The sequence below is a fragment of the Aythya fuligula genome, chromosome 21, assembly GCF_009819795.1.
Source record: "Aythya fuligula isolate bAytFul2 chromosome 21, bAytFul2.pri, whole genome shotgun sequence".
Lineage (NCBI taxonomy): Eukaryota > Metazoa > Chordata > Aves > Anseriformes > Anatidae > Aythya > Aythya fuligula.
The window spans coordinates 235,739-263,610 of record NC_045579.1 but is presented as its reverse complement, the minus strand read 5'-3'; the positions used below and the strand labels follow the sequence as shown (position 1 = coordinate 263,610).

Below are 27,872 nucleotides of genomic sequence, written 5' to 3'. Positions count from 1 at the left end.
CAGCCCGCTGCGTGATGACGTCAGCGGCGGCGTGCCCCTGTGCCTGAGCCGAGGAGACCCCGCAGCGAGCTGCCAACGCCCGTTGGAGACGCGGAGGTGAGCGGGGCACGGGCCGGGCCCCTCCGCCCCCCGCAGCCCCCGGCCGGGGGGAGCCGCGCCGCGAGGGGGGGGGGGGGGCGGGAGGGGGTTAGCGCTCGGGGCCGGCCGGGCGCCGCCCTCCCGGTGCCGCGCTGTGCGTGCGGGGCCTCCTCAGCCGGGGCTCTGCCCGTAGGGGTGCGCCTGGGGGGGGGGGCGTGCGGCGGTGCCCGGGTCGGCGGAGCTCGGCCGCCGCCTCCTCCTCCTCCGCCCGCTGCGGCGGGGCCTCGGCGCTGGGGAGCGGCGGCAGCAGGAAGGGCCGGGCCCGGAGGCCCCCTCGGGCCCCGCCGGGAGGGGAGCGGAGCAGGGGGAGGGGAGGGGGGGAAGGGAGGGAAAATGCCGGTGCCTCGGCACCTGGCGGGGAGCGGCGGCTGGGCTGCGGGGAGGCCGGGGCCGGTGCTGGCGGGGCTCGGGCCTCCCGCTCCTTCCGGGGGCGAGCGCCGCCCAGCTCGCGGCGCTGTGCGAGGCCCCGCTGCGGCCCCCTGGGCCGGAGGGGCGGCGGGGGGCGCTCCGTGCCGCTGCCCTGCCCCGGGGCCCGCTCCCGGTGTCGGCGAGCGCAGGAGGCGGTGGCGGTGCGCCGAGGGCCGCTGCTGAGGCGCGTTTTTCCCTTTCGGTTTTGGAGCCCCGATTGTAAGGTGAAGGGGCTGCCGCAGCGCCTTGTGGAGCTGTCGCGGTGGTAGGCGTGAGGCCGGTGGGACCTGGTGGCAGCGGGGGGATGCCCTCTGCAGCCAGGTGGCTGTGAGCCTAACAGCTAGGGTTGTGAAAGCCGTCCTTAAGAAAGAGTTGCAAAATGGTGCGTTTGCCCTGTCCGGGTGGGTACTGCAACCCCTAGAGCTGCTCTGCTACCATCCTTCGACAAAGCGCCGTAAAGACGAGGCCTTAATGAGGAGACCGGTGATGACTGTGGAGTCAAAAGTAGTTCGGTCTGACCATCTATGATCGTCTTTGTCTCCTGTTCATCTGTGAATGTTTTCTCTCCCCTAGAAAAAGAGGTGCTAACTGTCCTTATTCAAAATGTGAAATAGAAATACCCTAAATTTCCTTTCTTTAGAAGAGTATTTAAAGCCTTTGTCAAGCTTGAAGTGTTACTGATTGGAATAGTTCAGTAAAGCACTTTAAATTGCCTCTTTTGGTTAGCGAAAGGTTCAATTGCAAAAGCAACTTTAGATAGAAAGTCTTCATGTTTGGATAACTATATGTGGAAAATCTGTTGTTCTTCTTTGCAAACTGCTCTTTGTTATTGTACCCATTATGGGGAAGGCAAATATATGTCTGAAACAGGTCATACGGATGACCATAAGGCTTGAATCAATATATTGTTAATTGTGAAATCATTCTTTGTTCAAAGTGTTTACTCCGTATGTGCCTCAGTAATAAGGAGGAAAAGCATTTTTAAGTCTTGGCAAGGAATAAAAACTACTGTAATGCAAGATAAAACTTGCTTGCAGTTTGCTAACATGTTTTAGGCAGAAATTTTAATTGTTAGATTTGCGTACTTTGAACTTGGTTATTCATGACCTGTACCTGATGCTTTTGATTCATTACATATGCAGGTTTGGGTTATTTGCTTACCTAAGACTGATGGCCAGTTTTGAAATGTTTGTTTTTGTTGTGAAGTAGATCTGTTGTGAAATCCCTGGAGTATCTAGAATAAAACTGTAGATCTTCTACTAAAAGATCACTTGTAAAGAGAAACGGAGCCATCTGAAACTTGTAGGGATTTCCCAGATGAGCGTGCCTCTATCTTTTTCTTACTTTCCTAGGAAATGTGTACAAGGCTGGTGCTGAGTGCGGTGTGCAGCTGGCTGCTAATCCTGATATTACAGCTCCTTCTAGTTAAAATGAAATTGTACTGAAAAAAAATTTCCAAGTCTTATGAGCGTAGACAGCTGGGACATTTAATTAAAATCTTTTCATCAGTTATCTGTTGCCCTACAGGCTTCAAAGTTGATACAATGTATTGGTATAATAGGTTCCAGCACTGCTTCAGGCTTCTGAAAACCTGTACAATATACTGAATACACATCACTGCAGTTTTGGTTATCTGTTTTATACTACAAGTGCTTGCAGCTTTCAGTCGTCTGTGCTCCTGCACCCTTCAGTCCTGCTAGTCCATCTGCCTGCCTTCTGGGTTTGGCCCAGCTTTTGCTTTGTCTTTATGCTCGATCATATGAATTTCAGCCATCCCAGCTTCTACAGCGATGGCCTGTAAAGAGTAGTTGTAGAGGGATGTAGTTATCCTCATGCTTGAGGCCTGGCTTCTGAGGAAAGAACGCCTCTTTCTGGAAGGTGAGGTTGCTGTCAAAGTAAATAGAAGTGAAATTGTGTTCTAGTACTCTGTCTAGCAAGAAGCTTTCTTTATCCACTTAGTGTATTCTAGGCTTCTGCCATGGCTACTGTCACCCCGTTATGCTAAATGTGTATAAAAAAACCCTATTTTTATTATTTAATATACAACAAATAAAATGACATAATGACTAGATTAGCTTTTATACTGAACTTTTAACAGGAATTTAAAGCAGCTATACTTCTGCATCCTATCATCAGTTAATTAGGTGGCTTCCTTCAAGCCATGTATAAAATAGTTTATACCATATGAGCTAAGGGTAGCAGTGGCAGTACTTCCTAGGGCTTAAACCTTCTGGAGTATCTGTGGACGCCCTGTTGCGGCAGCTGCCTTGGGAAGTTCTTGTAACCACTTTTGTACCTTTCTGATGGTACCTGGGTTACTGGCCAAAATCAGAGACCAGAAAGCAAAAAAGTGACAGAATGTGCATTAAGGCAAGGTATTCCCAGGTTCTGGTGGTGGGTCCTTTAGATGGATATTGGATAGAAGAATTGAGTTTACTTAGTCCTGGGTATGCAATAAGCTTAAAATAACGAATGTAGGAAGCAGAGTTTCAACTGTGTTGTCATGTAATTGACCTTTGTGCTCTTCCTTTTGAGTTTCAGGTTATGATTTCTGCTTTAAAGAAGTTTTAAAAGCTCCAAAATACCGTTTAACCCGTTTCCTCATCAGTAAAGTCACTGTTTTTCATGAGGCATTACTGACTTCTCTAAAGTGGCTTTATAAAGAGAAAATGAGCTAGATGTGCAAAAGCTTTTCGGAAGCATTGTTCTATTTTTAAGCTGTTGTGTTGCTAATTTACCACCATTTCTTTTGAATGGTAAGGCATAATTCCCAGCATAAATTATTCTGAACTCTGTTCTCATCTCATGGAAAAAAGACAAATGCTTGCTTCTTGTGCGATTTCTGTGTGCACCGGGCCTTCTCTTGAGCCTTTCTGTTTGGAAGCGGTGTGCAGATACCACATTTGTCTGTATTGAGTCTTCTGTGCACGTGGTCAGATTGCAGGTTTCGAAGCGTAGACCAAACTATGGCTGGGTGGAGGCTTTCACTGCGCTGAATCAGGGTCAGGGCCAAGCTCAAGCGGTGGTGGCGTGAGCCTGGTGGAGGCTCAGAAGCAGTCAGCTGTGTGTGTGGCAGTGGTTTCAGGTGCCACAACGGGCACCTCCTGTAATGGGCTGTCTTGAACCACTCAGATCTTGGGTTGAAAGGTGCTGTGGTTTTGTCCAACGATGTGGTCTGTTTTGGAAGGAAATAACGGAACCACTCTTGCAGTTCTTGGATGTAAGGGAGGAAGGCACCCACCACTTCATATGCTTGTGTAGCTGTTTGCAGTGGAGAAGCCTGGCTGTGGAGGTGCTGGGCTGTGTCATGCCAGTGGGCATCCTCTGTCTGTGGTTCAGTCAGTCGGCTCCAGTTCAGTGACTTCACTGCTTGTGTTGCTCAGCCTAGGCAGAGGGGCTCTCAGGAGGATCCTCTTCTTCCATGCCCTGGAGCAGGAGGTGTTGTGTCTGTGTGTGCCAACTACTGAGATCTGTTGTGCTGTGAGGCAGGGCTGCACTGCTTCCTCCTGCGGCTGCTGGGTGCCAGGCACCCTCTGCTGCTTTAGCTCTGGGTTTAGCTGTTTTAGTTCGCCAGCTGCTTCATTAGCTTTAATAGAAACACCGAGGTGGGTCAGTGTTGATGAAAAGTCTCTTCTGGAATGCTATTAAAGCTTCATCTCTTCAGTCCTTGGCAGTGTTGCTGATAGGCCTGAGCTGCCCCCCGGTGTGCTGCTTCCTCCAGACACCGGGCAGTTTGTGTGCGTGGAGCCCCAGCAGCTGCACCGCTCCCCAAACATAACAGCAGTGCTGATGTGCATGCAGGGTGGCTGCCGCTGTGAACAAATGTGCATCAAAATAGCAGTTCTGCCAATGTCAGCTCTGCCACTGGCAGGGAAACATCGAGGTGAGTGTGCGCTGTGATAAGTCAGTAGTGCAAACAGCAGCACAGGGCTGCTCTGCATCGTATTTGTAACTTAGTGGCACGAACCTGAGGTCATTTAGCTAGGACTGCTTAACACAGAATGAGGATACCGAACAGGATTTTGTTACACGGTAGAGTAAAACAGCATCCTGTGGGGCAGTTAGCGAAGAGTAAAATCTCAAGATGTCCTTGACAAAAATAAGAACTTAATGCAAGCACATATGCTTTTTGGTGCTTAATAAGGGCGGGGTTTTCCCAGTGCTGCTGGCTGGTTTTGGCGGTGCAGCCATCTTGCACTCTTGCCTTTTCCTGTTGAGTTGATGTTAAAGGAAAGGTTACTGTTGTCAGCTTACATCTGCTGTAATTTGCTCTGAGGTACAAAGCAGGACGAACTGACAGTGCCAGCACTGAAGCACATGAGCAGATGTCAGCCTTGCAGCACAGGATCACTGGGACTGCTGTAGCAGCACAGGGCCCATTGAGTCATGCTTACTGTTTGACTGGGCTTCACGGGTAGCTCTTCTTTCAAACGTAGGACTAAAATGCAATGGTGTGGCTACCAACTGCCTTTTTTTTTAATTGTTGAACTTGAAAGGTGGTATAACGCTGCTAGTAGTTTAGGTTTGGGTTTTTAAAATTCCCCCAGCCAGCTGTCTTTAATTCCCGTCCTGTGCACATCTCTGCTCCTCTGGTTTGTTGTGAGGAGCTTTTGAGAAGTAGTGCAAAGTAGCTGTCGCTCAGTGCTTAATTAGAAAAGTTGCATTAGGCATATAAAACAGCTCGTCTTGGGCAGATGTGTTTTAAGAACACCTTGGACTTCTCCTTTGGTAACTCATAGTAACTTGTCCAGAAAAAAAAGTTGCTTGGAAACAATGTAGATGTTGGGATAGTCAAGTTTTGTCAAGTGGCAGACTTTGACTATGTGTCTGGGAACTTGGTGCGCCCCTATGTTGAGCTGGTGTTCATGTACTGAGGGCAGCCTTTGTGGTCCTGAGACCATCGTCAGACTGAGGTCTGTCACAGAGCCCATCCTGCCCTTGTGGTGGTAGGGACCATGGGTCCCTTCTGCTGTCATTTTTTTCTGCTGCACACTGAGACTGGGGCTGTTGGTGATGGCAAAGGATGGGTCTTCACCAGAAGTCTTGTGGTTGTCTTGAGAGCACCTTGTAGCAACAGCTTTTTGGATGTATGTCTTGTAATTAGATAACTTCTCTATAAACTAAATGTTAGCTGTTTCTAGCTGAGATGTCTCTACATTGCAGAGTGTACGTTTTGAGATAGGATTTAAAGGAGTGTCTGAATTTTTATTGTAAGGTCAAAAAATCCTCAAAAAGAAGGATATTTTTTCAAGACCCTTAACTGATTTGGTACAAGACTGTTTAAGCAAGTCTCCTGCTCTTTGCAGATTTTGCCTTAGACTTCATCCTTTGCTCTGAGGGGAGTGCTACTGCTGTGCTGTTTGTAGCTTGACAACTTTTTTTTTTAAGCTCTGTTTAAGAAATTGAACCCCCAGGCCCTCAGCCTGACTTGAATCTAAGGGATGCTGTGTGCCTGCAGCAGTCAGTGCTACAGACGAGTGGGCAGGTAATGTTGGGCACTAAGTGGTTTATGTGTCTTTTACATTTCATGTATCATGTTGGATATCTGCTGCTTCTATGCTAGCATACTTGTGGGGTGAGGTGTCTCCTCCATGAAGAAGACTCCTAGCAAGCTGGAAGGTGGGCTTGAGACGTTTTGGGTGACTTTTGGAAACGGCTGTTGTATGCTTGCAGAGGGAAATACTGCCCGTGGTAATGCTGCTCCTCAAACTAGTTTTGACTTCTGTGTCTGTTTGCTATTCTTGGAGTCCGTCTCAGAGGGCTACTTCTGCTGGTGTTTTGTGCCATGTGTGGCAACAGAGGGGTCACCAACAGGTCCAGCCTCCTGCTGACAGCTGAGCTTGTGTGCTTTGTGGGCTTTGGAGAGCTGTTTGTGTGCAGGGATCTCGGAGCTGGAGTGTCTGCTGCTCTGCTGGCTTTGCAATACAGGCATGTAACTTTCTCCATGATATTGGTAGGTGTCTCTGGTGGGGCAAACCTGACTGCTGGGATACTACTAACAGATTATGGCACTGCAGTGCACATGGTATGGGAGACTTCTCGGTTTCAAAAGCAAAAGTGTTGCTCTCTGGTGGGGACAGGGGAGGTGGTGAAGGGGCAGCGCTTTTGGGTGCAGTGCCTTGAAATGGATGGGATTTTGTTTGAGAACTTGTTCCTAGATCAGTCACATTCTTTATTTAGAAATATTTCTTTTATAAGATATGAAATGAAAGGTAGTGTGGAAGGATGAGAGTGTTTAACAGATCGGCGTGGATAAAAATCCTCTGTATAGTGTTGTTCTGACTGCTTTGACCCCAGAGGAGTTAGATGGATGCACTGTTTACTGTAAAGCCATTGTTTGGAAAAAAGTTTTTGTGGTCTTTTCAGTCTCCAGAAATGGCTGTGCTTGTTTTGTTGCAGTGCGGAGCAGGCTCTGAAGCTGTGACAGGCTGCTCAAGCCTTGGCTTGCGCGTTAATGGTGCGTGCTAAAGAGCATCGTGAAATGGTTCTCGATTGCCAGCTTGCAGCGAACGGGGCTCAGCCGCCATGTGCTGAAATGGCAGCAATCGCAGTGCTGCGTGAAGAGGAAGTCGCGGTGCTGCCGTGGCTCGGCAGGAAGCTAGTACAGGATGTGTGGACAGATTTGACAACTTGGTTTCCTTTGGCTAGAGGAAGGTACACATTTTAACCTGAACACAGAAATTAGTAGCTCAAAAAATGAATCTTGAGCAGTTCAGTCGCTTGAAACTTGTGCATCAGGAGTGACGGTGGGATCGCGAAGGTTTGTGCTCCATAGTGTAGTAGGGAGCACTTCTATATGAAGCATGACACCATTTCACTAACCCTTCAGTTAGTACTTCACATTGTAACTGGAATATATCGTAACTACTGTGAATTACGTGCTGTTTTTTAAAACTAAGCAGCTCCTGTAGCAATGCTTTGCTTTGTGTGTTTGCCATTGTAATGGGAAAATGGCTCGCATGGGAGGGGCTGCAGCTCTTTGGGCCAGCGTTTCTCCCAATTGTGCTGGTAAGTGGTAGCCTGCAATGGGTTGCTTCAGGTTTTTGTTGTCTGGCAGATGTCGTCTGGTGTGTGTTCAGGCCTGTGCTGAGAATGGGTGCAGTTCCAGGCTTTCCTTGGTGTGGATGTGTAACGCCTCTTAGTGCAGTATTGCATGGGGCACTTTGGTTAGGTGTTCATCCTAACATTTGTATTTGTCAGTTGCAACTTTCAGCAAAATTCTGAAAAATGGACCTACTTGTCCTGGAATAGGAGGACTGTGTGATGAATTTGTAGACTACCAGATGTTGTAACTCTCAGGTTCCAGAAAGCTAGATCCTATTTTTCTGGGATGCTTCTGAGTTCTGTGAAATCACATGCTGAACAGGTGAAAATGTAATGAATGTTAGAAGTATGATCAGTTAACATTTTTTACTGAAGCACTGATTTTTTTTTTTTATTATTCAAGATTATAATACAAAGAGGTTTGGAAAATTAAATGAATTTAGGTTTAAAAAAAGCCTTGTTGAGCAGACCTAAGTTAAGTTGTGTTATATTCAGCTTTCTTTTCTGGGCTTGACTGAAAGGCTCAACTACATGGCTCAGTCTACTTCCTGCACTCACACTGGGTGCTTTCCAGTCTATCTCAATTCCCTCAGACATTTTAAAAAAAATTGAGTGCTTTCTGGTCCTGCTGGGTGTCCTATAAGTAGATTTACTTCTGTTAGACACTTTGCGGGGAGGAGACAGAAACATGGAACTTTTTCTCCCTTCCATAGCATTCGCTTTGGGGAAGAGTTATTTTCCAGTTGTATCTCGTATTGGACTATTTCTTTTCATGTCACAACTTGATGTATGTGTCTCTAAATATTTGTTTTTTTCCTCCTATGGAGGAATAGGTGCTCAGATAGTACAGAGCAGATAGCTCCCTAAAAATGACTTTGTTTTCAGCTGTGTTTTGTGGACCTAGAAGTGGAGAACATCAAGTAGCTCATCCAGGAAATACAGAAAGCCTTCTAATCCAAGTAAAATGACTTACTCAACAACTCTGCTTTCCCACCAGTAAAACTTTGGAGGCCTATGCTTAGCAGTCTAAATCTGCTTAAAACTTAGGTCACCTTATTTCAGTGTTTAGAAGTGAATTTATATATCCATTTATCAAAATGTGGGAAGATTCCCTTTACGTAATGGATGTGCTCGAATGCGATTTGGTCCTTGAAGGCAGCAATCCTATAGAGCAGAATGGCTTTCACTTCAATGTGGGGTGAATTAAATCTCTGTAGAGAAGCAGCAGTCAGCCTGTTAGAATTTCTGTGTTTTGGAGTAAATCTTCTTTTCTTCCTTTAAGAAAACCTACCCTGACTTATCCAGACACCTGCTGTGCAGTTCAGGTCCTGCTTTGTGCTGCAGCATTTGCAGCCTGGTCTGTCCTGCTGGCAGGAGGTGCGTGGTGAGGGCGAGCAGCGCTTCTCTATGAGATCCTCTGGGACTGCTGATGCCCTGTGCTGCACAGGCTGCATTGATGCATGTGCCTGACCTGACAGCTTCAGGCATATTGCTGCCGGCGTGCACGGTGCGTGTCCAGCTTGTGTTTTCGGTCACAGGGGAAGGAAGGGTCTGACCTGAGCCCCCGGTAAGAGCAGAGCATCATCTCACCTGGAGCTGGTGTGGGGACCTGGCTGTGGCCAAGGGCAGAAAAACGTGGGGTCTGCAGTGCAGTTGTGATCTGATGCACCTTGTAATGCAGATGTTGCTTTGTTACTGCTTGACTGAGGTCCTCTGGAGCAATGAGGCTTAGTGAATAACATCAGTTACACCCCTTTTTTATGAAGGCATACGTGAGCTTTTCCTGTACGAGTGCACACGCAGCAATTTGTAGTTAATTGGGTTGGGATGTTGCAATGCACAGGATGTGCTTCAGAGTGCTGGGTTCTTCTGTTAGTGTGCTGTGGGCTTATGGAAAGGCTACCTTGGAGATGAGGAACCTGCAGATTACAGGGGGAATAGAAGAGGAGGAGAATCGGGAAGGAGGGAGGAAGGCAGGACGGAGGGGTAGGTGTCTGCCAGAGGGGTGGCAAGTGAGTGTGGCTTCCTCTGAAGGGGTGGCAGCAGCTGGCAGTGTAACCAGGAGGTGGGTGTGCTCCTCTGCTTGTCCCAGTGCCTGGGACGAGCAAGGCCAGCTGGAGCAGAGATTTGAATTTGGGTGAGCAGCATAATAGATTCCACTTGGAACTGAAAAAAGCAAGCTAGAAATGGCTGGAAAACACCATCTGGTGTGCTTTATTGTACTTGATCTACTAGTGCTGAAAAGAACTCAAAGCCTGCTACCTGGGCCATGCATTGGCACTGCTGAATGCTTGTCTGGGCATCTTTTGAGATGGTTCATTTGAAGATGGCTGGCTCAGTCTTGGAGCATCCCTACAGCATGTGAAGAAGAGCTGCTGATGCTGTTTGTTCTGAGTCATTAGCAATTACCTTCCCACATAAGCTGTGCTGTATCCAATTGTATTGCTTACTATGACCGGAGTGCTCAAAATCTGGAACTACATTTTTCTCTCTACCAGGTCATTCAGAAAAGGGAGATCTCCAGGAAGGTCCTGGTAGCGTGGTTCTGTAGGGATCAGCTCAATTTTTTTTTATGCAGTTACCTAGAAATGAGAGCCACAGCGACATCCTTGCCCCACAAAATGGTGGCAGTGCTTTAGGCTAGCAACTTGTAGTGGGTATCTTGTCCTGTGCTCCCCCCCTGCACCCTGGCTGAGAATAATTCAGTTAGCAAATCTTTGCTGCTATAAACTTCAGTAATATGGAAGTGTTTGAAACTTGGTGGCGACTTTGACTCCAGCAAGCCTTGTGTCAGGATTTCATATCTGTACGTGGAAAAGAAATAACTGAAGGCCTTGTATTTTTCTAATTAAAATGACATCTTAATCAAGGGCAGCTGTCTGGCACTGGAGGCAGCAAGCTAAGGTTTAGAAGTATTGATAGGCAAATATTGATTGAGGTGTCAAGGTAAATATTGATTTAGTTCCAATAATAAAATCCTGTGGCGGGGCAGCGTTGCAGCAGCTGGCTGCTTCCAGATCTTGTGTCCAGGGAGTAATGAGATTGCTCGGGGTCTGGTGCTGCTGAGTTCCTCAGTTCAGTCACCACTTCCAAGTGGGGATCAAAGTATTTGCTTAAGTAGCAACCGTGACCCAGAGATTTTAGAATTGTACTTGAACCTTCAAAAAAAAAAAGGGGGGGGAGGGGAGGAGAGGAGGATTAATCATGTCATGTTTACTTCTGTCTATCCCTGCTTATTTTTATGCCATAAATTAGTTTCAAAACTCATACTGCTGTATTTCCTTGTGAGATGTGTTTTACTTAGCAGCTATTGAGACCCAAGCTCGCACTTCTACCTTTCAGTGTATCTAAGGCTGGATATTTTTATGGATTAGAAACACTCTGGGAAGGCAAAGATTGTTTTTTTCTCCCAGCTCTGGGTAACTAAGCAAAAACCACACTGTGTACAGGAGTGACGTAATTTACCTGGTTCTTCTGCCTAGCATTAGAAGTGACTATGCCAAATAAAATCTTGGCTGGTATTTGGCAGTTGTATGCAGTGGGGAGGCTGGCTATATGGAGGAATTTGCATATATGAAAATCCTCTGGGGTGTGTGTATGGTGGAGAGACTGTATCAACCACCATCTAGGAATGTCTTGTGTTCAGATCCTATGCGTCCTGTTAGGGAGCTTGGGCTCTGGCTGAAGCTTATCAATGACAACCTGCTATACAGTGAGAATGAAAAACCTCTAAATACTTCTCTTGTTTTCTTTCAGGTTTACGTTGGAGTTGATACTATAGCAGACGTGAGCTATGCAGACGATTAAGTGTGTAGTTGTGGGCGATGGCGCTGTTGGTAAAACCTGTCTCTTAATTTCTTACACAACAAATAAATTCCCATCGGAATATGTACCAACGGTGAGTGCTGAAACAGCTCCAGTTGTTCTTTTGGTGTGATGGGGTTGGGCAGCATGAGTTTCCTTCCTAACTAACCTTTATGGCATGAACACCTTAACGCTTGTTCTTACAGCATGTTGGAGACTAACACATGGAAAAGTAATGATCAGCTTGGTATGCTGCTGCTACTGACTTTTGCTATTACCTGGTAGTGCTGGGATTCTTTTCATGCATGTAGTCTGTATGCTGTTTTGACTATTTGTAGCATCTGGGTTCTCTTTGGTGGCCATCAGCTGGGCTCTGTGAATAAGATCACTTGCAGTTGCTGGAACTGTTAAGTGGGGAGTGAGCAGCAGGAACTCTTGCTATCCAGCTTGCTGAGCTCAGTTGTAGCTGTACCTTCATTTTTAGGCCTTCACTTTTAGGGAAACTAGTGCTTCATGCTGCTAGAACAGCCAGTGACCACAGTTACTGTTTCTGATTACTGTTACTGATGCTGATTTTTTTTTGCTTTGCAACTCTGAGAGGTCCATAGGTCATGCGGTGAACTACAGAGCATGTCTAGTTATTTCTCTCACGTTTGGCTGAAGTCATGTTTGCATCTAGACTGCACAATGTCATTCCAGTTGTACATCCAGATACTTAACTTTGTGTAGTCCTTTGCTATTTCTATCTCCATGTAACACGCTTCAGTAACCTCTGAGTATTACAGGGTCGGATTTCTGAGATTGAATCCTTTGGCTTATCTAAAAATCAAGTTTAGAGCAGTTTGGCTGAGGCACATGTGTTATTTTTCTAACAGGGAAGTGATGCTGCTCTTAATATTGGATATGCAAGATTGGCATGCTGACAGTGAGATAGTTCAGTTTTTTTTGGGGGTAAATGATCTTTTCTGCTATTGTAAAGCAACTTAAAAGAGTAGATAACTCCTCTGAGTTACTGGGTAGCTCCTTCCTGATGCCTCTTTCAAAATAGCAGCTACTTTAAAAAAAAAAAAAAAAATCCTGTCTTTGTGGAAGAGAAGTTGCAGTGAGCTTCCATGCCTCTTTTTTTTAGCTGTTGTCTTTCTACACTCTCTGAAGATCTTCAGCTTGCTAAATTTGAGGTTTCCTAGAATGGGATGGACTTTCATGGGTTTGATATTCCTTTTGTTTTAGTTGTAGATCTGGAGCTGAAGAGGAAGCTTGAAGTACCCCAAACCTAAGTGTATTCAGCTTGGATGCAGTGACCAACCTGAGGGTTGTGTTGTGGGCATGGAGACCTAAGTTCAGCCTGTCATGTAGATCCTCTTGTTATGAGCTAGTGGGGGCACTTCACCATTCTGTAGCTTTTCTGAGTGGTGCTGAGTATCTTGTTGTGGTGCTTCTAGGACAGCCATGTTGCATACTGAACCTATGGAATTCTGCTTGCCCTATTTAAGCTAGTCTTTATGGTCATGACAAAATGAAAGTGATGAGTGAGTTTGGGCAGGCAGCCAACAGCTTCTATACTTATCCCTAGTGAAATTACCCTTAATTATGTTGAAAAGTTTTAATCTTAAACTCATGAGGCTTCAAAATATACTCTTTAAATTTGCTGTCCTGCAGATGGTAGTACTGTCTATAAATCCCTGGTAAGAAACTATGTGGAAAAGTTACTCCAAGAAATTAAGTTACTTGCCAGAGAAGTGTTTTCAAGGTGTGCTAAGGCTTAATTTGGGTCCATTTTAAAGCTGTCCAATGCTTCTGAAATACTATTTACCTCTGAACCTCATGGCTCAAGAAACACATTGTTCTGGGAATATCACAGTCTTATTTCTAACCCTGCTTATTTCAAACTCTGGAAACTGGTAAGTAACCTCTGATATTCAGGCTCCTGCTTCTAGTGATAAACAGGAAAAGAAATATAACAGCATTGTTCCCAAATGAAAGCAAGCTGAGAGCAAACCCAAATGTCCGTGGAATGTTTGTGGCTGAAGAAGGAGACATGTAAGAAAGACCCTAGAATAAAGTCAGACTGTGTAACAGAAATGGTTAAGCAGGAAAACCTGGAGATAAAGTTTTGCTCTGGAGCATGGTAAATATGGGCGGTGGCTCGAGGCCAGTGAGCCAACCAGCACTGGGAGTCCTGCTGCAGTTATACTGCTGATCTAACAGCAAATCCTGCTGCACACTACTGTGAGGTGTCTGAGAGAAGAAGATAGCAGGCACCCTTCGTTGAGTGTGTCTCATGGTATGTGGAGTGCTGTAATGAAGAAGTCAGCCTGCTTTCGGCTGAGTCCTTCTGCTTATGCAATACTGAATACAGGAGGTGCTGAGATAAACCACATGTGGTCACTGTGCTTAGTGGTACTTATGAACAATAATAGGAGCAAAACGCTGATGTTTGTAACAGTTCAGACTGCTAGATAAGTTTACTTGCTTTGCGGTTCTGTCTCTTTCTTGAGGGTGTTTCCTGGTGGGAGATGAATTTCATGCTGGTGCTGAGGTCCATGCATGGTTTTCATTCCTATTTTCAGAAAAGGTAGCAAGAAACTTGTCTGGGGAATGGTAGGGCAGGTGTGAGCCCTGTACCACAAAAGTTCAGGCTTTCTGCGGTAAAGGGCTGCCTTGTGCTGGCAGGAATTGAAACTTTTTGTCTGGCTAATGGCTACTCTGGGTTTTAGCTTGTTTGGCTCAACTGAAAATAAAATTGTGGGTTGTGCTGGGTCTGTAGCTTCCAGGTTTGTTTGAAGGCTAGCCTCATAACCTTGGTCTCTTCTTAGTGCTGAACCCCAGACCTTTTCAATAGTGACTGTACCTTTAAAAACAAACAGGGAACATAAAAACAAACCAAATGTTAATGCTCCTAAAAATGGGCAGCTCCAAATAGTATTTTAAACTTGCTGTTCGATGGGCAAAATAAGGGGATAGTAGAGGAACAGAGTCAAGCAGCAGTCCTGGTTGAGCATCTCTGGGGGGTTAAACTTCTGACTGCCTGCTGAGGTCTCGAAGAAGAAGAAGAAATGTTCTGACCTTTGATGGGGGCATACCAGTCTCCTGGTCTGTACCTAGCAGGAGAGTTTTCATCCTGAGCTGTATTTCTCAGTCTTGGAGCAGTGGTCGTCATATGTTGCATATACCCAGTGAAATGCCCGCTGCCCTCCTCCAGGCTGAAGGTCTTGCTTGTAACCGGATGCTTTCTGGGTTGTTAGTCTGGAAGGGATTGGGCTGCGGATAATGGACCTGTGTGTTGAAATGTAGTACAGTACTTAACATCTTGAAAGCTTATCCAAAGTAGCCTGGAAGGTGGGCTTTCAGCTGGGGACATGCAGCTTCCTGCATACAGCTTCTCAGTCACAGTGAGTTGTGCCAGTTTGAAAAAATGAGTGTGGTGTCAGGTATTGCTTTAACCAGGACAACTGTCTGGAAAGGAGACTGATCTGATGAGCTCTTGAAAGTTCACATTTGAAGTGCTGTCTTGCGGGTCTTAGCCTCAGAATTTAGTGGGAGTTTTTCAAGGACCTGGACTCTTAAGCCTTTATTATAAGCACATGTGACAGCTCATTTCTCCATGTTCTTCCTTCTCTCACTTCCATGAAAAGCTTTCAAGTTGAGTGTGACCTGCTTTAAATTAATGCTGCAGTTTGTCACCTGTGAGAGCTTCTGAGCCTTCAGGTTTGTGCTGAAGTGTAGCCTGTTGCCATTCCTTACTCGGATCTCAACCGTCTCTGAGTAATCTTGCAGAATGCAGAGGCAGCTTTTGTTTCAGTGGGAATGGTTCTCAGTGGTCGTAACTTCTGAAATAGTCTGTCGTGGTTTTGAAGATGCAGTGGTCTTTGGTCTATGGATGCTGACCTCAGACAGCAGACTCCTTAATGAGTATGCAGGTTTTGAATGAAAAAGCTTTGGATAGGTCCTCATGATCAGCAGTGTTGTAAACAAGTTACTTGGTCAACCATTTCTGGTGCAGGGTTAGCATTTGACCTGTGTAGCATGGCTCCTCTTGTGGACAGGACTGTTGTGCTGGCTGCTGCACAGAGACACCATGACTTGATCTTCCAGAGCTGGATTCTACATTTAGATTAGGGATGTGAATTTGGCACATATTGATTTTGACTGGCTGCATTACTGGGGATGCTTTCCTCCAAAGTTGGAGGATAAATTTCTGCTGAAAAGATGGGGTCTGAATTGTGTTCCCTTGATGTTCAGAAAGATGAACTTCAGAGGACTGCAGTCCTATGAGTAGTAATCCCATAGCTCTGTCCTGAAGGATGTAAGTAAGGCAAGACTGAAGGTCATCACTTCTGTCTTAGTGGGGACATGTGTTATTGGGTGTAAGTGTGAAGGTTGAAATTTCTGTGGCAATGTGGGAAATCTCAATTACAGGCAAGAGCTGTTAGAGGTATGTTGTTCAGTGGCTTTTACCCAGTTACACTCAGTGGTGTATCTAGTGTGCCTTTGCTTTAGGTACCTCGTGGAAACAACTCTTGCATCCCCGTTCCAAATTGAATTGTCCTGTTAATAGCAGCATAGTAAGCCTGATGGATTCTGTTGTCCTGCTTAGATGACTGTTACACAAACTGGAGGTCGTCTGGCAAGGTGAGTAGGATGATGGCTTATTCACAACCTCTTAATATGCTTTCTTAACAGGTTTTTGATAACTATGCTGTAACAGTGATGATTGGAGGAGAGCCTTACACCCTAGGCCTATTTGATACTGCAGGTGAGAAATCAAGTGTTTGCATCATTGTAACACCTCAACTTTTAGTTATGATGTTGAACATGAAGACATACAGTTTTTTTTTTAATAAAAGGGAAAAATCTTTATTCTACTTTCCTGAGCTTTTGGGAGTTGCTAAATTGAGTTCATTAAACAAACCAACCAACCTTCTTGTAGAGCTGTTCTATTTTGTGACAGTACATAACAAGTTTCAAACTTTTACCTCTAATTTAGGGATTACCTGGTGGATAAGAGGTTTTGTCTTATTTAAACAGAAGTAAAGAAGAAAACTGAAGAAAATACACGGACTGTGTGTGATTTTTTTTTTGTTGTTTGTTTAGTAAATAGCCTATTTTTTGCCAAATGTCGAGAGAGGATGACAAGCAGTGGAACCTCTTAGATGCCCATGTGGCTTGTCTTTGGTGCCATAAGGTGGATGAAATCTGGATGTTGTATGGGGCTTCATAAGCCCTATATGTGCTTTTTAAAATTGCAAATCTGCACAATTCTTCATATTTACTAGATTATATTTCCGTTTCTGACTGGAGAAATGTACAGTGATTAAACTACTATCTATGTTTATTATATAGCATGGAAAACTTAATGGGACAGGTTAGAAACTGGTTAAATTGTTAATTACCCAGTCCCCACCCCATAATAACACCAGATCAGTACAGCAGCATCTGAATTATTCAATGTATGATTCTTCAGGAGACCTTAGTTAGTAACTTGTTACCTAAAATTGACTTGGTAGAACTTAATGTGGCTCTTTCCAGCTGTTTTTACCCTGGTCTACTGTATTCTTACAATACTCAGGGGTCTGGTACCTGCTTAGTTTTGGAGCTGTTCACTGGTACCAGTAAGAGCTGTGTTTTAGTCCTGCTGCCTGTTGTACTACTGAGGTTCTCATGGCTCAGGCCTTTGGAAACCAGAGCTTGTGCAGAAGTACACATTCATGCTGTCAGCCCCTGAGTGCAGTGACCCATCTAGTAGTCCTGCAGGCTTACCAAATGGCTGAGTGCATATAAGTGACTTGATGAGCTTGTGGATATAACGGCTTTCCTTTTGGAGTCAGGCTTCTGGAATGGAAGGCTTGGCACTTCAGGAGTCACCCATCTTTTTGCTAAACAGTAGCTATCACAAGTCACAGAACTTAAAAATAAATAAATAATTAAGGATGAAATCCATGTTAATGACTTTTACAATAAAATATTTGTTTTTCTACCATGAAGACAGCTTTTTGGAGTACACTGCTAATTGCAGCGAAGTGTTTTGGTCAGTGCTTAGTTCATCTGTGTCCAGCCAAGCACCATAGCTTTAACAAGCTTTTTTAGGCATCTGTCTTCAAACTGTAGGTCATCTCGCACTGAGATGTCCCAGGTGTTGAATCAGCTACTTCCAAGTCTCGGAGGTCTTTGTCCTCCGTGGCCAAGAGACCACTAGTTGTAATCTGAGGTCTTTTGAACAAGTTTCTTAACTGGTTGCCAGTTCATACAGCAGCTCCTTAAGTGTGAGGTTTGCTTTGCTTTCTAAAAAATCGGAATTGGGCAGGTATAAAAACAAACTTGCCCAGAGGTGAGCTAGTGAGTCAGTGCTAATGGTGCACTCTAAGGACTGCCTGCTGTCTGACACAAAAGAAAGCCTGGCTTCCTTGAAACACAGCCTGCACTGGGACTTCGATGTGTTTTTGGGGGAATGCTGCTGGACAGCTTGATTATTCCCATAACAGCAGCATTGTTTTACTGCTCAAAGGACACTTTACTAGATGTTTGCAAGTATCAGTTGGGAACTGCTGAACAAAACTGTTTGTGCATGTTAATGAAATTTGATGGCAAAATACATTGCAAAATCCATTTAATGGATAGAACAGGTGCAGAAGACTTCTATAAAAGTCTTTGTTGTAACTGAGGAAAGCATTCTGCAGTCTGTGGCTACTGGATCTCAATTTGTTAGAGCATACTCCTGACTTCCATGTTCTCCTGTGACTTTAAGCAGCTTGTTATTACGTAGCAACTGACTGTATTCTGTATTTGAAAACTAGGCTCCTTAATGTTTGGATTCAGGGCATGTGTATTTGCTTAAGAGTTAGGATTACTCACAATAATGCTTTTGTGCTGCAATATGTATTCTAGCAACCTGTAAAGGGCGATACTTTAATGTCTGCCTCTAATGCTGTAAATTTTCTCCTCTTCTAGGTCAGGAAGATTATGATAGATTACGACCTCTCAGCTATCCGCAGACAGATGTATTTCTGGTCTGTTTTTCAGTGGTGTCTCCTTCTTCATTTGAAAATGTGAAAGAAAAGGTTTGTTTCCCTCTGTCTAGAAAGGGAAGAGCTGGTGCAGTGATTTTAGAAATACCTAAGGGAATTAATCTAGGTAGTCAGTAACAAATACTTAAAAATCTTCTCTCCTTAGTGGGTACCTGAGATTACTCACCATTGTCCAAAGACTCCTTTCCTGCTTGTTGGGACCCAAATTGATCTAAGAGATGATCCCTCAACAATTGAGAAACTTGCCAAGAACAAGCAGAAGCCCATAACTCCAGAGACGGCTGAAAAACTGGCCCGGGACCTGAAGGCTGTTAAATATGTTGAATGCTCTGCACTTACGCAGGTAAGAGTTGGTCTTTGACTGTTTCTGCTTGTTTGTATTCCATACTTTTTTTTTTTTCAGTTACAGGGGAAGAACAGTTCAGTATGAATGTGAAAGGATGTGAGCTCTTTCTGCTGTTGGCACGGTAGCTTTCTCTGTCCTGTTGTTCTCAGGCATGAGGAGCTGGCAATGGTACAAGCAAATCAGCCTGTAAAGATTAGGCATAGTGTAGAGGGGAGATGGAGGAGGGTTTGCTTGCTTAATTTGCTTTTGTGTTGGAGCAAAATAGCCCTCAAAAACTTAGAGGGCTTGTTATGGGCAATGAGTGGGTTAGAACACAGAATGCAGTTCACTACTGAAGAGAGCAGGCAAAAACAAAATAACACTTCTCAGATGAGTGGTTTATATCTCAGCAAAGTAAGTTCTCTTCTAAGAATAGAAGCCTTCCTAGCTGTGAAATCTTCTCTCTCTTCCTGTGAGAGCTTCCTTTTTCTTCTCACCATCTAGTCTGTGGTGATGTACATTTCCTTTATCTGCCTTAAGATGAAGGTTCTATTGAAACAGAAAATAACTATCAAATAGTTCTTAAGATGTCAACATGGTGGTGCTATGAACTAACTTGTGAAAACGAGTCTAAAAACAACTAAAACTGCTTACTTGAGGCCAGGAAACCCAACAGTTCTTTTCCTTTAAGTCAGGAATACTGGGGTGGGAAGTAACCATTGACTGGCTAGCTGGAATGCTGTCTTTGGATGCCTCCAAAACTTAATCTTGTGCCTACTTTTGCAGAATTTATTTCAACTCTTCACAGCGCATTAAATATGAATTTGTCCCTACCTGATGTGCATGGAACTAAAGGTGCACAGTATCAAGTCTTGCTCTTCTTTTTTTTTGTGTATTGATCTATAGTATCTTGAGCACAAAGCTTTATTGCTGAACTTTGTGAAGCCTGAAGTTCAGTGTGTCTTGCACCTTTTGCCCAGATTGCATGGTGGCTCTTTTGTTTGGGTTCCTGAGACTTTTTGTAACAAAGCTTTGCCTGAGTGATTGCTGAGAAGAGGCTTTTGAGGGAATTTAGCAGGACACTGGTACTGGATGTGTTGTGGTAAGGCATACTATAGTTCATCCTGGGAATCTCTAAGCAAAAGGTAGCCTTGGCTGTGCCTCCTTAGTGCCCATGTGCAAACGGAGGGCTATTGGTGCTTGAACCGTAATTCTCCTATAGCTGTTTAGTCCTCAAATACCGTTTTAGCTGGTGTCTGTTGCACAGCTTGAACGCTGCTGCTAACTAGGCTGTAGAACCTACTCACTGGTTAAATGGGTACTAGGATTTTTGTCTTAAGTCAGGGAGATGCATTCTTCTGTAGCTTTAGGCTGGCCTTGTTTGATCTGCTCAAATGGCATGGAAGCCATTTTGTTCTTTTTATTTCCAGATAAACTAACTGCATCAGTTGCAGGGAACAGCTTTCTATGCTGGGAAGTTCAGCCTGAATTTCTTGCAGAGTACTAGCAATTGTACACCCGACAGTGGTTTCAGAGAGAGAATAACCTGGTAGGAAGGTTCAGAAGCCTTCTCACCTGAAAGACTAGTCAGTCTGCTTCTGCTCTGTTCTCTTTACTTCGTTTTTTGACCTTCACCACAAAACATCTCTTCCTCAGTCTGTTGGCAATAGCTGCCAAGCAGAAACATAGGTTCTCTGCAAAGGGATGTTTGAAGTTTCAAGCAGTGATCTAGCTGGCAGCTTGCTGAACACAGAAGGTGGCTGGCCGTCCTAGCCAGGAGGGTGGTTTTCCTGCCTGCAAGGCAGAGTTGTAGCAGTTGGTTTCAACTGAAGCTAGACTCAGCTGGGTAGTTCCAGTCTTTCCCTTAGCATCCATCTACACAGTTCACCTCAGCAGCCTAGGTAGTCTTCGGCCTTCCCACTACCTCGCAAATGACTTTGGCACTGCAATAGCAAATAATCATAACATTGTAGAGCTGGAGTATGTGTTTTTCTGGAAGGAAGGTTTTGTTTGCCTATGGGGAAGAGTCATTTCTGAAAGTAGTAGGTGAGCTGTAAGAGGCTGAGTTTGAGTGTTTTTTATAGAGACGGTATCTTTTACCTTCTTGAGTTTGAATGTGTAATGGTGAGGATTGAGTTTTATTCCCTTATTTTCTTATAGGTGTAGAATCCCTTTTTGTGATGAATGCGGTGAAGTAGATCTGTTTCAGTTTCTTCAATTACATCTACAAAATAATACCCAAATACTACTGTAAAGGTAGATAATGTTCTGTTTTAGGGAAGGATGACTGACAAACAGCTTACAAATAAAATGACTGATTGTTGCTTGGTATATTTGATACAAGTCTGAGTAACTTTCTGTAGCTCAGTGCCAGTACCTGACACACAGGAACATTTTGAATTTGGTTCCTTATTTTTTTCCTGATGTTGGACTTGAACATAGTTGATGATTTTGACATAGCCAGATTTATAAAGTGTCTTAAACCCTCTGTGAATAAGGGGAGCCTGAGTTCAGCTGGCTTCCCAGTCCAGCCCAGGAACCAGTGTTACTTGAACCAGAGCACCAAGGCTGTGTGCTGTGGTGTCAGACACCGCTCCCTTCATGGGGTTATTCTTCTGTCATCTGGACTTCTGATTCTAGTCTTACTTTCACAACAACTCTGCCCCTGATTTTTCTGCACTTCATCGATCCCCATTTTTGTGGGCTAGGAAAATGAAGGAACCCATGAGTAGTAGAATTAAGGAAGCCTATTTTTCTTGACTATTCCTCTGAGTTCTTTTTAACATCTTACAATTGAGTCTATATGACAGCCTTAATCTTATGGAGAAAGGAAATCTACTTTCATACTCAATTTAGGCATTATTTATTTGAACTCTATAGGTTTTTAATCAGTATGGGTTGCAATGCTTTAAAAAAAAAAAAGGCTGGAGAGAATGTATGGAACTATTGTACATAATGACTTCCTTAGACAGCTTACGTACTTTCAAGTATAATCTTGCATGTAATTTGATGGACTTAAATGCTTCCAGATAGAATTGTCTTAGATCTCCCATGCGTGTGCTTCAGTAAAAGACTTGCTAAAAGATATATATGTCTAGTTTAACCTGTGAGGGAGAAATCTGTTACATTTGAATGATCTTCCTTTTAAAAAAGAAATCTTAATTTTGCAGAAATTAAGTTACTTGCAGAAAGCAACTTAAACTTTTCTGTTCTTTGGCTGGTGTAAAGCAGTTCTGAATTTATGAAGGTTGTGCTCATGACAGTAGATTTAGGCGAGTCCAGTTAGCCCAAAGTAAGCCAGGTTTCACCTCTGGTGTTCACCTGTAGCTTGGCAGAGCTATGTGGGGGTGGCCGTGTGCTTTGGTGTTTCTGTTGTGCTTCCAGCAAATGCAAGGCGTGCTTTGTGCTCTGGTGTAATCCCCGCAGGCTTCTGGCAGCTATGTGACTCCTGGTGTGGTGTTGGATCTCTGTTATTCCAGTCCTAACACTGTGTCTGTCTTCCTGGACTTGAGTGGTTATACTTCCCATGGTAACTAACTGAATAACTGAAATGCATCATTCCTGTAGCTGGCTCCTAGTGTCAGCATAGCAGTGTTAGGTAAGGTACTGCATCACTTCTTACATGACCAGTAGCCAGTGTCTGAAGGTGATTATGGCTTATTAGAGAGGTACTGCTTCAGTCCCAGACTGTTTTCCCAGCTCTTTGGAAATCTTCAGTTATTCAGAGACTGAATTCACAGAGCAGAATTATTTGGAGCCTTTGCTCCGGACTGGCTGCTGTCCTAGTAGATAGGAGCAGCGAGTCCCTGCATCTTATGTGCAGTGGGTCACCCACAGTGGGTGACTACAAAAGGAGGTGTTTGGGCAACCCTTTGGGCCTCTGTGTTGGGGCAAGCTGCTCTCCAACATGTTTGTTCCCCTCTAATCTCACTAAGTTTATATTCACTACAGTTTACTGAATGTACAGTACAGGGGTAGCCACTGCTCCTTGTGCAGCTCCTTCCCTGTTTGTCTCTGCCAATTGCTGCTATGTTTGTTCCTCTGCCCTTTTGGGTGTTCATTTTGTCGAACTTGATGGCCTGTCACATGTTTTGCCTGTTTGTCTGACTTCCTGGTCATCTAGATGAGATTTCTGCCTGGGACCTAATTTGTATTTTGCCAAGTAAATATTTTTACTGCCTCTGTGAATTCAGTCTGCTCTGTCCTGAATGCTCTTTGTATCTGCTTGTTTTTCTCTAACCCTCTAACCTGGCTGCTGTTTTTTCTCCTCCCCTCTGTCTTGTAGAGAGGTCTGAAGAATGTGTTTGATGAGGCTATCCTAGCTGCCCTCGAGCCTCCGGAAACTCAGCCCAAAAGGAAGTGCTGTATATTCTAAGCTTTCTCCTTCCCCTCTTGCTGCTGCTTCCTCTGTCCCACTACTGTAGAAACCTGGTTAAAAACGAATAAAACCACCTTTATTGAAAGCCGTTGTGTCTGCTTACCATTTTAGAGCAACCTCTGTATTAGCTCTTGGACTGAAAACCATACTTAAGATCTTTAGTAAAACATCGTGACTGTGGAATGTGAACTGGACTCGCTTAACTCTCTACTGCTTGGGTTGCCAGATGTGGGTAGCTTTATAATTCAGGCTGTTGGGGGAAAGGATCTGATTACATCATTATTTTAAAGAAAGATTGACAGAGTAAGACATGTCTGATCTTCCTGAATCCAGCTGGAAGAAGCGATGCGTATTTTCAATTTCTACTTGTGACTCTTGTTAAATGTATTTGCATGACAAAAGTACATGAAACGGTGATCTGCAAGTTACGCTGTAATGTGAAGGATTTTCTGGTTCTCCTTTGTGCAGTGAGATGTTTTTCTGTTGCTATTGCTTTGGCTGTCCGTGCTGTAGTGGAGTATTTGTAAGTCCTTGGGAAGGAAATATCAATGTATTTGCTGCTGCTTTATGAACTGTTAAACTTCTTGCTTTCACTAACATGGTAGAACATTTCAGTAATAGATCCTTAAAGCCTGTTACTGTAAGATGTAAAGCTGCTTCTTACTCTTACGCTTCTGATTTTTATTGTTTTAAGGAGAAAACGTCAATTGTAGTTTCTTTAAATTTTGAAATTAAAAATTGCGGTTGTTTGTATAAAGGAGTGATGAAACTTTATTCTGATTTGCACTTCCTGGCTTCAGTTTAACCCTTATGCAATGTATCTGCTTTGTACTCCTCCCATTTTGACTTCTCCGATACCATGCACAGCTTCTGGGCTCCACCTGGCTGCTTCTTAACCATGGGGTGCGTGGGGCCAGAGGCCTGACCACAGCGTGTACTGGAGCAATTGATTGTTGCATGCTTGCCTTGTCTCTTCTCTCTCCTGACACACGGGTGTCTGCACTGCTATGCTCAGTGTGTTCCGGACCAAGCTCTTCATTCGAATGCAGCACTTTCTGCTTTGTCATTAGCATGTGAAATGTGTTACTAGCCAACTAACCATAAAATCCGCATTGGGTATATGACTTCAGTACACGTTTGCTTCTTGTGGAGTATACTGGTCCATTCTCAAAGGACTTTGTTCCTGCTCAGCAAAGCAGATGCTCTGCTGAGGACCTGCTAACCGCAGCTGCGCTGCTTGGGCACCCCCTGGATGAGCAGAGGAGGCTCTGGGAGGTCCAGATGGCAAACCTCAACCACTTGCTAGCAGGGTCTGTCTGCCACTTGGCTCTCTCTGGTTTTGTTTATGTGAACTCAAAAATGAGACTGCCCCTTTCTCTCTTTGCCCCTTTTCAGAAAGGCCTAAAGAATGTATTTGATGAGGCGATATTGGCTGCCCTGGAGCCTCCGGAGCCGAAGAAGACTCGCAGGTGTGTGCTGCTATGAACGTCCCTCCAAAGCCCCTTCTGCAAAGCTGGTGTTTGATGTCATACTAAAAGCAATGTTTAAATCAAACTAAAGATACAAATTTTAAAATTTTGTTTTTGCAATAATGACAAATGCCCTGCACTCCCATCTCCCCCACACGATCCCTGTGTGAGATGAGAATGTTAGTGTTTATTCCCCGGTGTCCCCTCAATTCAGTTAAACTAGTTAATTTTGAGTAATTATGTAGTATCGGAAAACACTGATCAATACTAGTTTTTTTATTTTGTTTACTTGTTTCTAATTTTTTTGTTTAAAATCCAGCAATGCTTGTGATGACTTTTTTTCTGTAACAGACTAATTCTAGGCTGTTTTATTGAAGTCTTGTCCCTTATATCAGTCTGGCAAGACTTGGTTCTGGTTTCAAGAACTCCTAGGGCTGTTCTGCAGTCAGCCAGCAGCCTGTGTGTCAGCAGACTTTCATACTACAGACAAATACAGGAAAGTAAGATGTCCCAAGCTGGTGCTCATCTAAGGAGGAATGTAGAAAATGCACTTGCATCTCCTCTGAATTTGCCTTGTATTTCTCCTCCTGGCTTTCTACTCTGCAGGTCGTAAATTTCTACCCTATCCTCTAAATTATAAAGTCTTAGGAATAGAAGAATCCTTTTCTCTGGATGCACCATCAGACTTGAAATTAGCTTGCCAGTCTCTTCGTAAACTTTTTGCCACAAGATGAAGAAATAACAGCACATTTTTAAACATGCCACACTAACTCAGTTGGCTTTTAACAAGTCCATCTTCTGCCAGTCCTTAATTATTTGAGAAATGCTTAAAATGACCAGCGTATACACTGCTGTTTAGACATTGAAAGGACCCATTCTGCATTAAAACAAGTTTCGGAGCTGGTCTTGGTGGTGCATCTTGTGCTGGGTGGGCCAGCATCCCTCAAGGAGGGGTGGAAATACAGACCTGTGTCAGTAGGAAGGAACTGCAAGGAGGGCTCTTGGAGGGTTTTCTAGTGTTCAGTGTGGCACCATGTAGGGACCAGTTAAGGGAATCCCCTTTTTCTGCATTTTGTTTGTAAGTAACATTGAACCTGCAAGATGGGCTACAGTCCTATAAGGATTGTGTGCAGGATCTTCGTGTAGACTGCAGTGTTATTAAGGATTTTACCAAAAAACACACTTTGGCTTGCAATTTTTTTTTTTCTTTTAAGACTTAGGGAATCTTCTCCATCTTCCCAAACTCCAATTTCTTGTCAACTCATTAGTATTGAACCATTGCTTTTTCATGTCTAAGTTCTTTGTATATGCATTCTTTTCAGATGTATTAAACATAAAATATCTTCACGAGCCTGCCTGAGGGTAGTTATTTCCTTTGTCTTTGTGTGAGGGACTTGTGAATACATGACTTTTGTCCTTTGTGAGCCCCTCTCTGGTCCTTACAAGTTAGTCTGGGCCTTTCCTTAATGCCTAATGCTATCAGTTTACACCTTCCTTCCTCTGTGCTGCTGGCCTCAGTTCTGTTAAGATGGTTGGGATCTGTGGCAGTCACTGCTGTCGTACCCAAATCTGAAGGGTGGGTGGGGCACAGTGCTCCTTTAATAAGGGAGCACTTATGCTTGATTCCAAATTGTAAAAGTAGGCTCTGGGGAATTACTGGGCTCTTGTACCTCTTCTGTCTGGGAGGTGGTCTCTGTGAAGTTTCCTGTTGCGTGCCATTCATGAGCAGATAACAAAAATCCATAAAGGAGGAAATGATATGATACTTACCTCCTATTTGAAAGTGCACAGACTTACTGCACATTTTGGTATATTCTGCGAAGGAAGGAGGTCTCGCACTGTTGATGTATAATGTGCGTTAATTACTAAAAACATACTCCAAAGAGCTTCGTTGAAGGTAACTTGTAATTTAAGAAGCTGACTTTTGGGTACTGTAATCCAGAAGCTCAGCGTAAAACATGAGCTTTTCACTTTTTAGCAATTAGTGCTGCTGTTCAGCTTTGCAGTTCAGTTTTTAGTTGCTGTCTTCTGTGGGGAGAATTGTCTGTAGCTCTCTGGCTCGCAGCTGAAGGTACTGCTCTATGTGTGATGCTCACTGACAGCCCAGCACTGGTGGCTGTTCCTTTTGCTTACAGCAGGCTCAGATGGGCTCCTACATCCTCCAGTTGCTAAACCTAATTAATGTCTAAAGTTGGCAGCCAGGCCAAAGTGGCCAGAGGATTGCTTGCATGAAATCAGGTGGGAAATTCCTTCTGAAATGCAAGGAGAGTCCTTTAGGACTTTTGCTTTCAAGTAGCAGGTTTACTCTGCCAAACTTTTTTGGTCTTGGATACAAAGTTGCCTATAGCTGATAGTTTGCTATGCTCCTCCTGCATGTATTTTCTGGCAGTGACCTGTGCCGGTCCTTTCCTCCAGGTCAGTTTGGCTAATCAAACAGGCTGTGCTTGTTGTTCGGGTGTCACGTGGCTAAACTTGTCTCTTGAGGAAATCCTTAAGGTGCTAGATGATGGAAAAAACCTCTCCAGAGAGTGCTGCTGCTTCCTTCCTCTGTGTTGCATTAGCTTTGTGGAGGTTTGGCTGGTAGCTTATGTTAGTATATAGCTGTCCCAGTCCAGAGAGAGGACAAAGTGCTAGAATTGGCTGAACAAGCTCAAATGGTTTAGCTTGGGGGCTCTTTCACACCATGTCCTTTCTGTTCAGCTTATTGATGAGGTCCCTCCCAAACCAGGGCTGTGAGGTGTGCTTTGTGTCGCTGGGTTTGGTAAAAGTGGTGGTGGTGGAGAAACCACTCTTATCCCCTTTTGGGTTTGCCATTTTTGGCTAGCATATTTGAAAGCAAAGGTCTTAAATGCAGCAGGAGGACTTGGGAACTTCCATTGATACTGGTGTGGCAAGCTAGTAGGTGGCTTGAGCTGCAATTGCCTTGTATTACTGCTTTTTATAGTAGAGTAGTTGCCTATCCCAAGATGCACCCACAGCCCCATGTTATCAGCTTTCTTGCCTGAGAAGACTCAAGGTACCCGTGATAGCTCATTACTAGTGCAAGCAGTACATGGTCTGAGCTGGCTTTTGAACCAAGCGCTCCCTGTGTTAGCAGTGGCTCTTGTAAATGGCCAAAAGTCTGATGGGAAGGCATCTGAGAATTGTGTTAAAACTTCTCAAAGGGCTGAAGGCTGCATGGAAACCACAGAGCAGGTTCTTGTTTTAATGCCTCAGTTCCAGTGGCTGGGATGCCCAGCACTCTCCTAATGAGACCTGTTGGTCAGCCATGTACCTGTTCT

At 44.3% G+C, this 27,872-nt stretch overlaps 1 protein-coding gene across 3 annotated transcripts; it reads left to right on the top strand.

The window, feature by feature from the left end:
* Positions 1-15: 15 nt before the first annotated feature.
* Positions 16-25,941, top strand: CDC42 (cell division cycle 42). 3 transcript variants are annotated; one of them, XM_032201262.1, is made up of 6 exons: positions 16-96; positions 11,347-11,488; positions 16,078-16,150; positions 18,343-18,452; positions 18,565-18,762; positions 24,518-25,941. In XM_032201262.1, the coding sequence occupies exons 2-6, from the start codon at positions 11,384-11,386 to the stop codon at positions 24,605-24,607; spliced, it is 576 nt and encodes a 191-aa protein (XP_032057153.1). In that variant the 5' UTR covers positions 16-96; positions 11,347-11,383; the 3' UTR covers positions 24,608-25,941. The 3 variants fall into 3 exon arrangements, with proteins under 3 accessions (XP_032057153.1, XP_032057154.1, XP_032057155.1); XM_032201263.1 differs by lacking the exon at positions 24,518-25,941 and adding an exon at positions 23,030-23,875; XM_032201264.1 differs by lacking the exon at positions 24,518-25,941 and adding an exon at positions 19,531-19,599.
* The last annotated feature ends 1,931 nt before the right edge of the window (positions 25,942-27,872 follow it).

Excerpts from the sequence above, each read along its gene's own strand:
- CDC42 (XM_032201262.1), top strand. The coding sequence starts at position 11,384 with ATGCAGACGATTAAGTGTGTAGTTGTGGGCGATGGCGCTGTTGGTAAA. Across the intron at positions 18,453-18,564 it reads TTGAAAATGTGAAAGAAAAG|TGGGTACCTGAGATTACTCA; the intron begins GTTTGTTTCCCT and ends TTCTCTCCTTAG. Across the intron at positions 18,763-24,517 it reads AATGCTCTGCACTTACGCAG|AAAGGCCTAAAGAATGTATT; the intron begins GTAAGAGTTGGT and ends GCCCCTTTTCAG.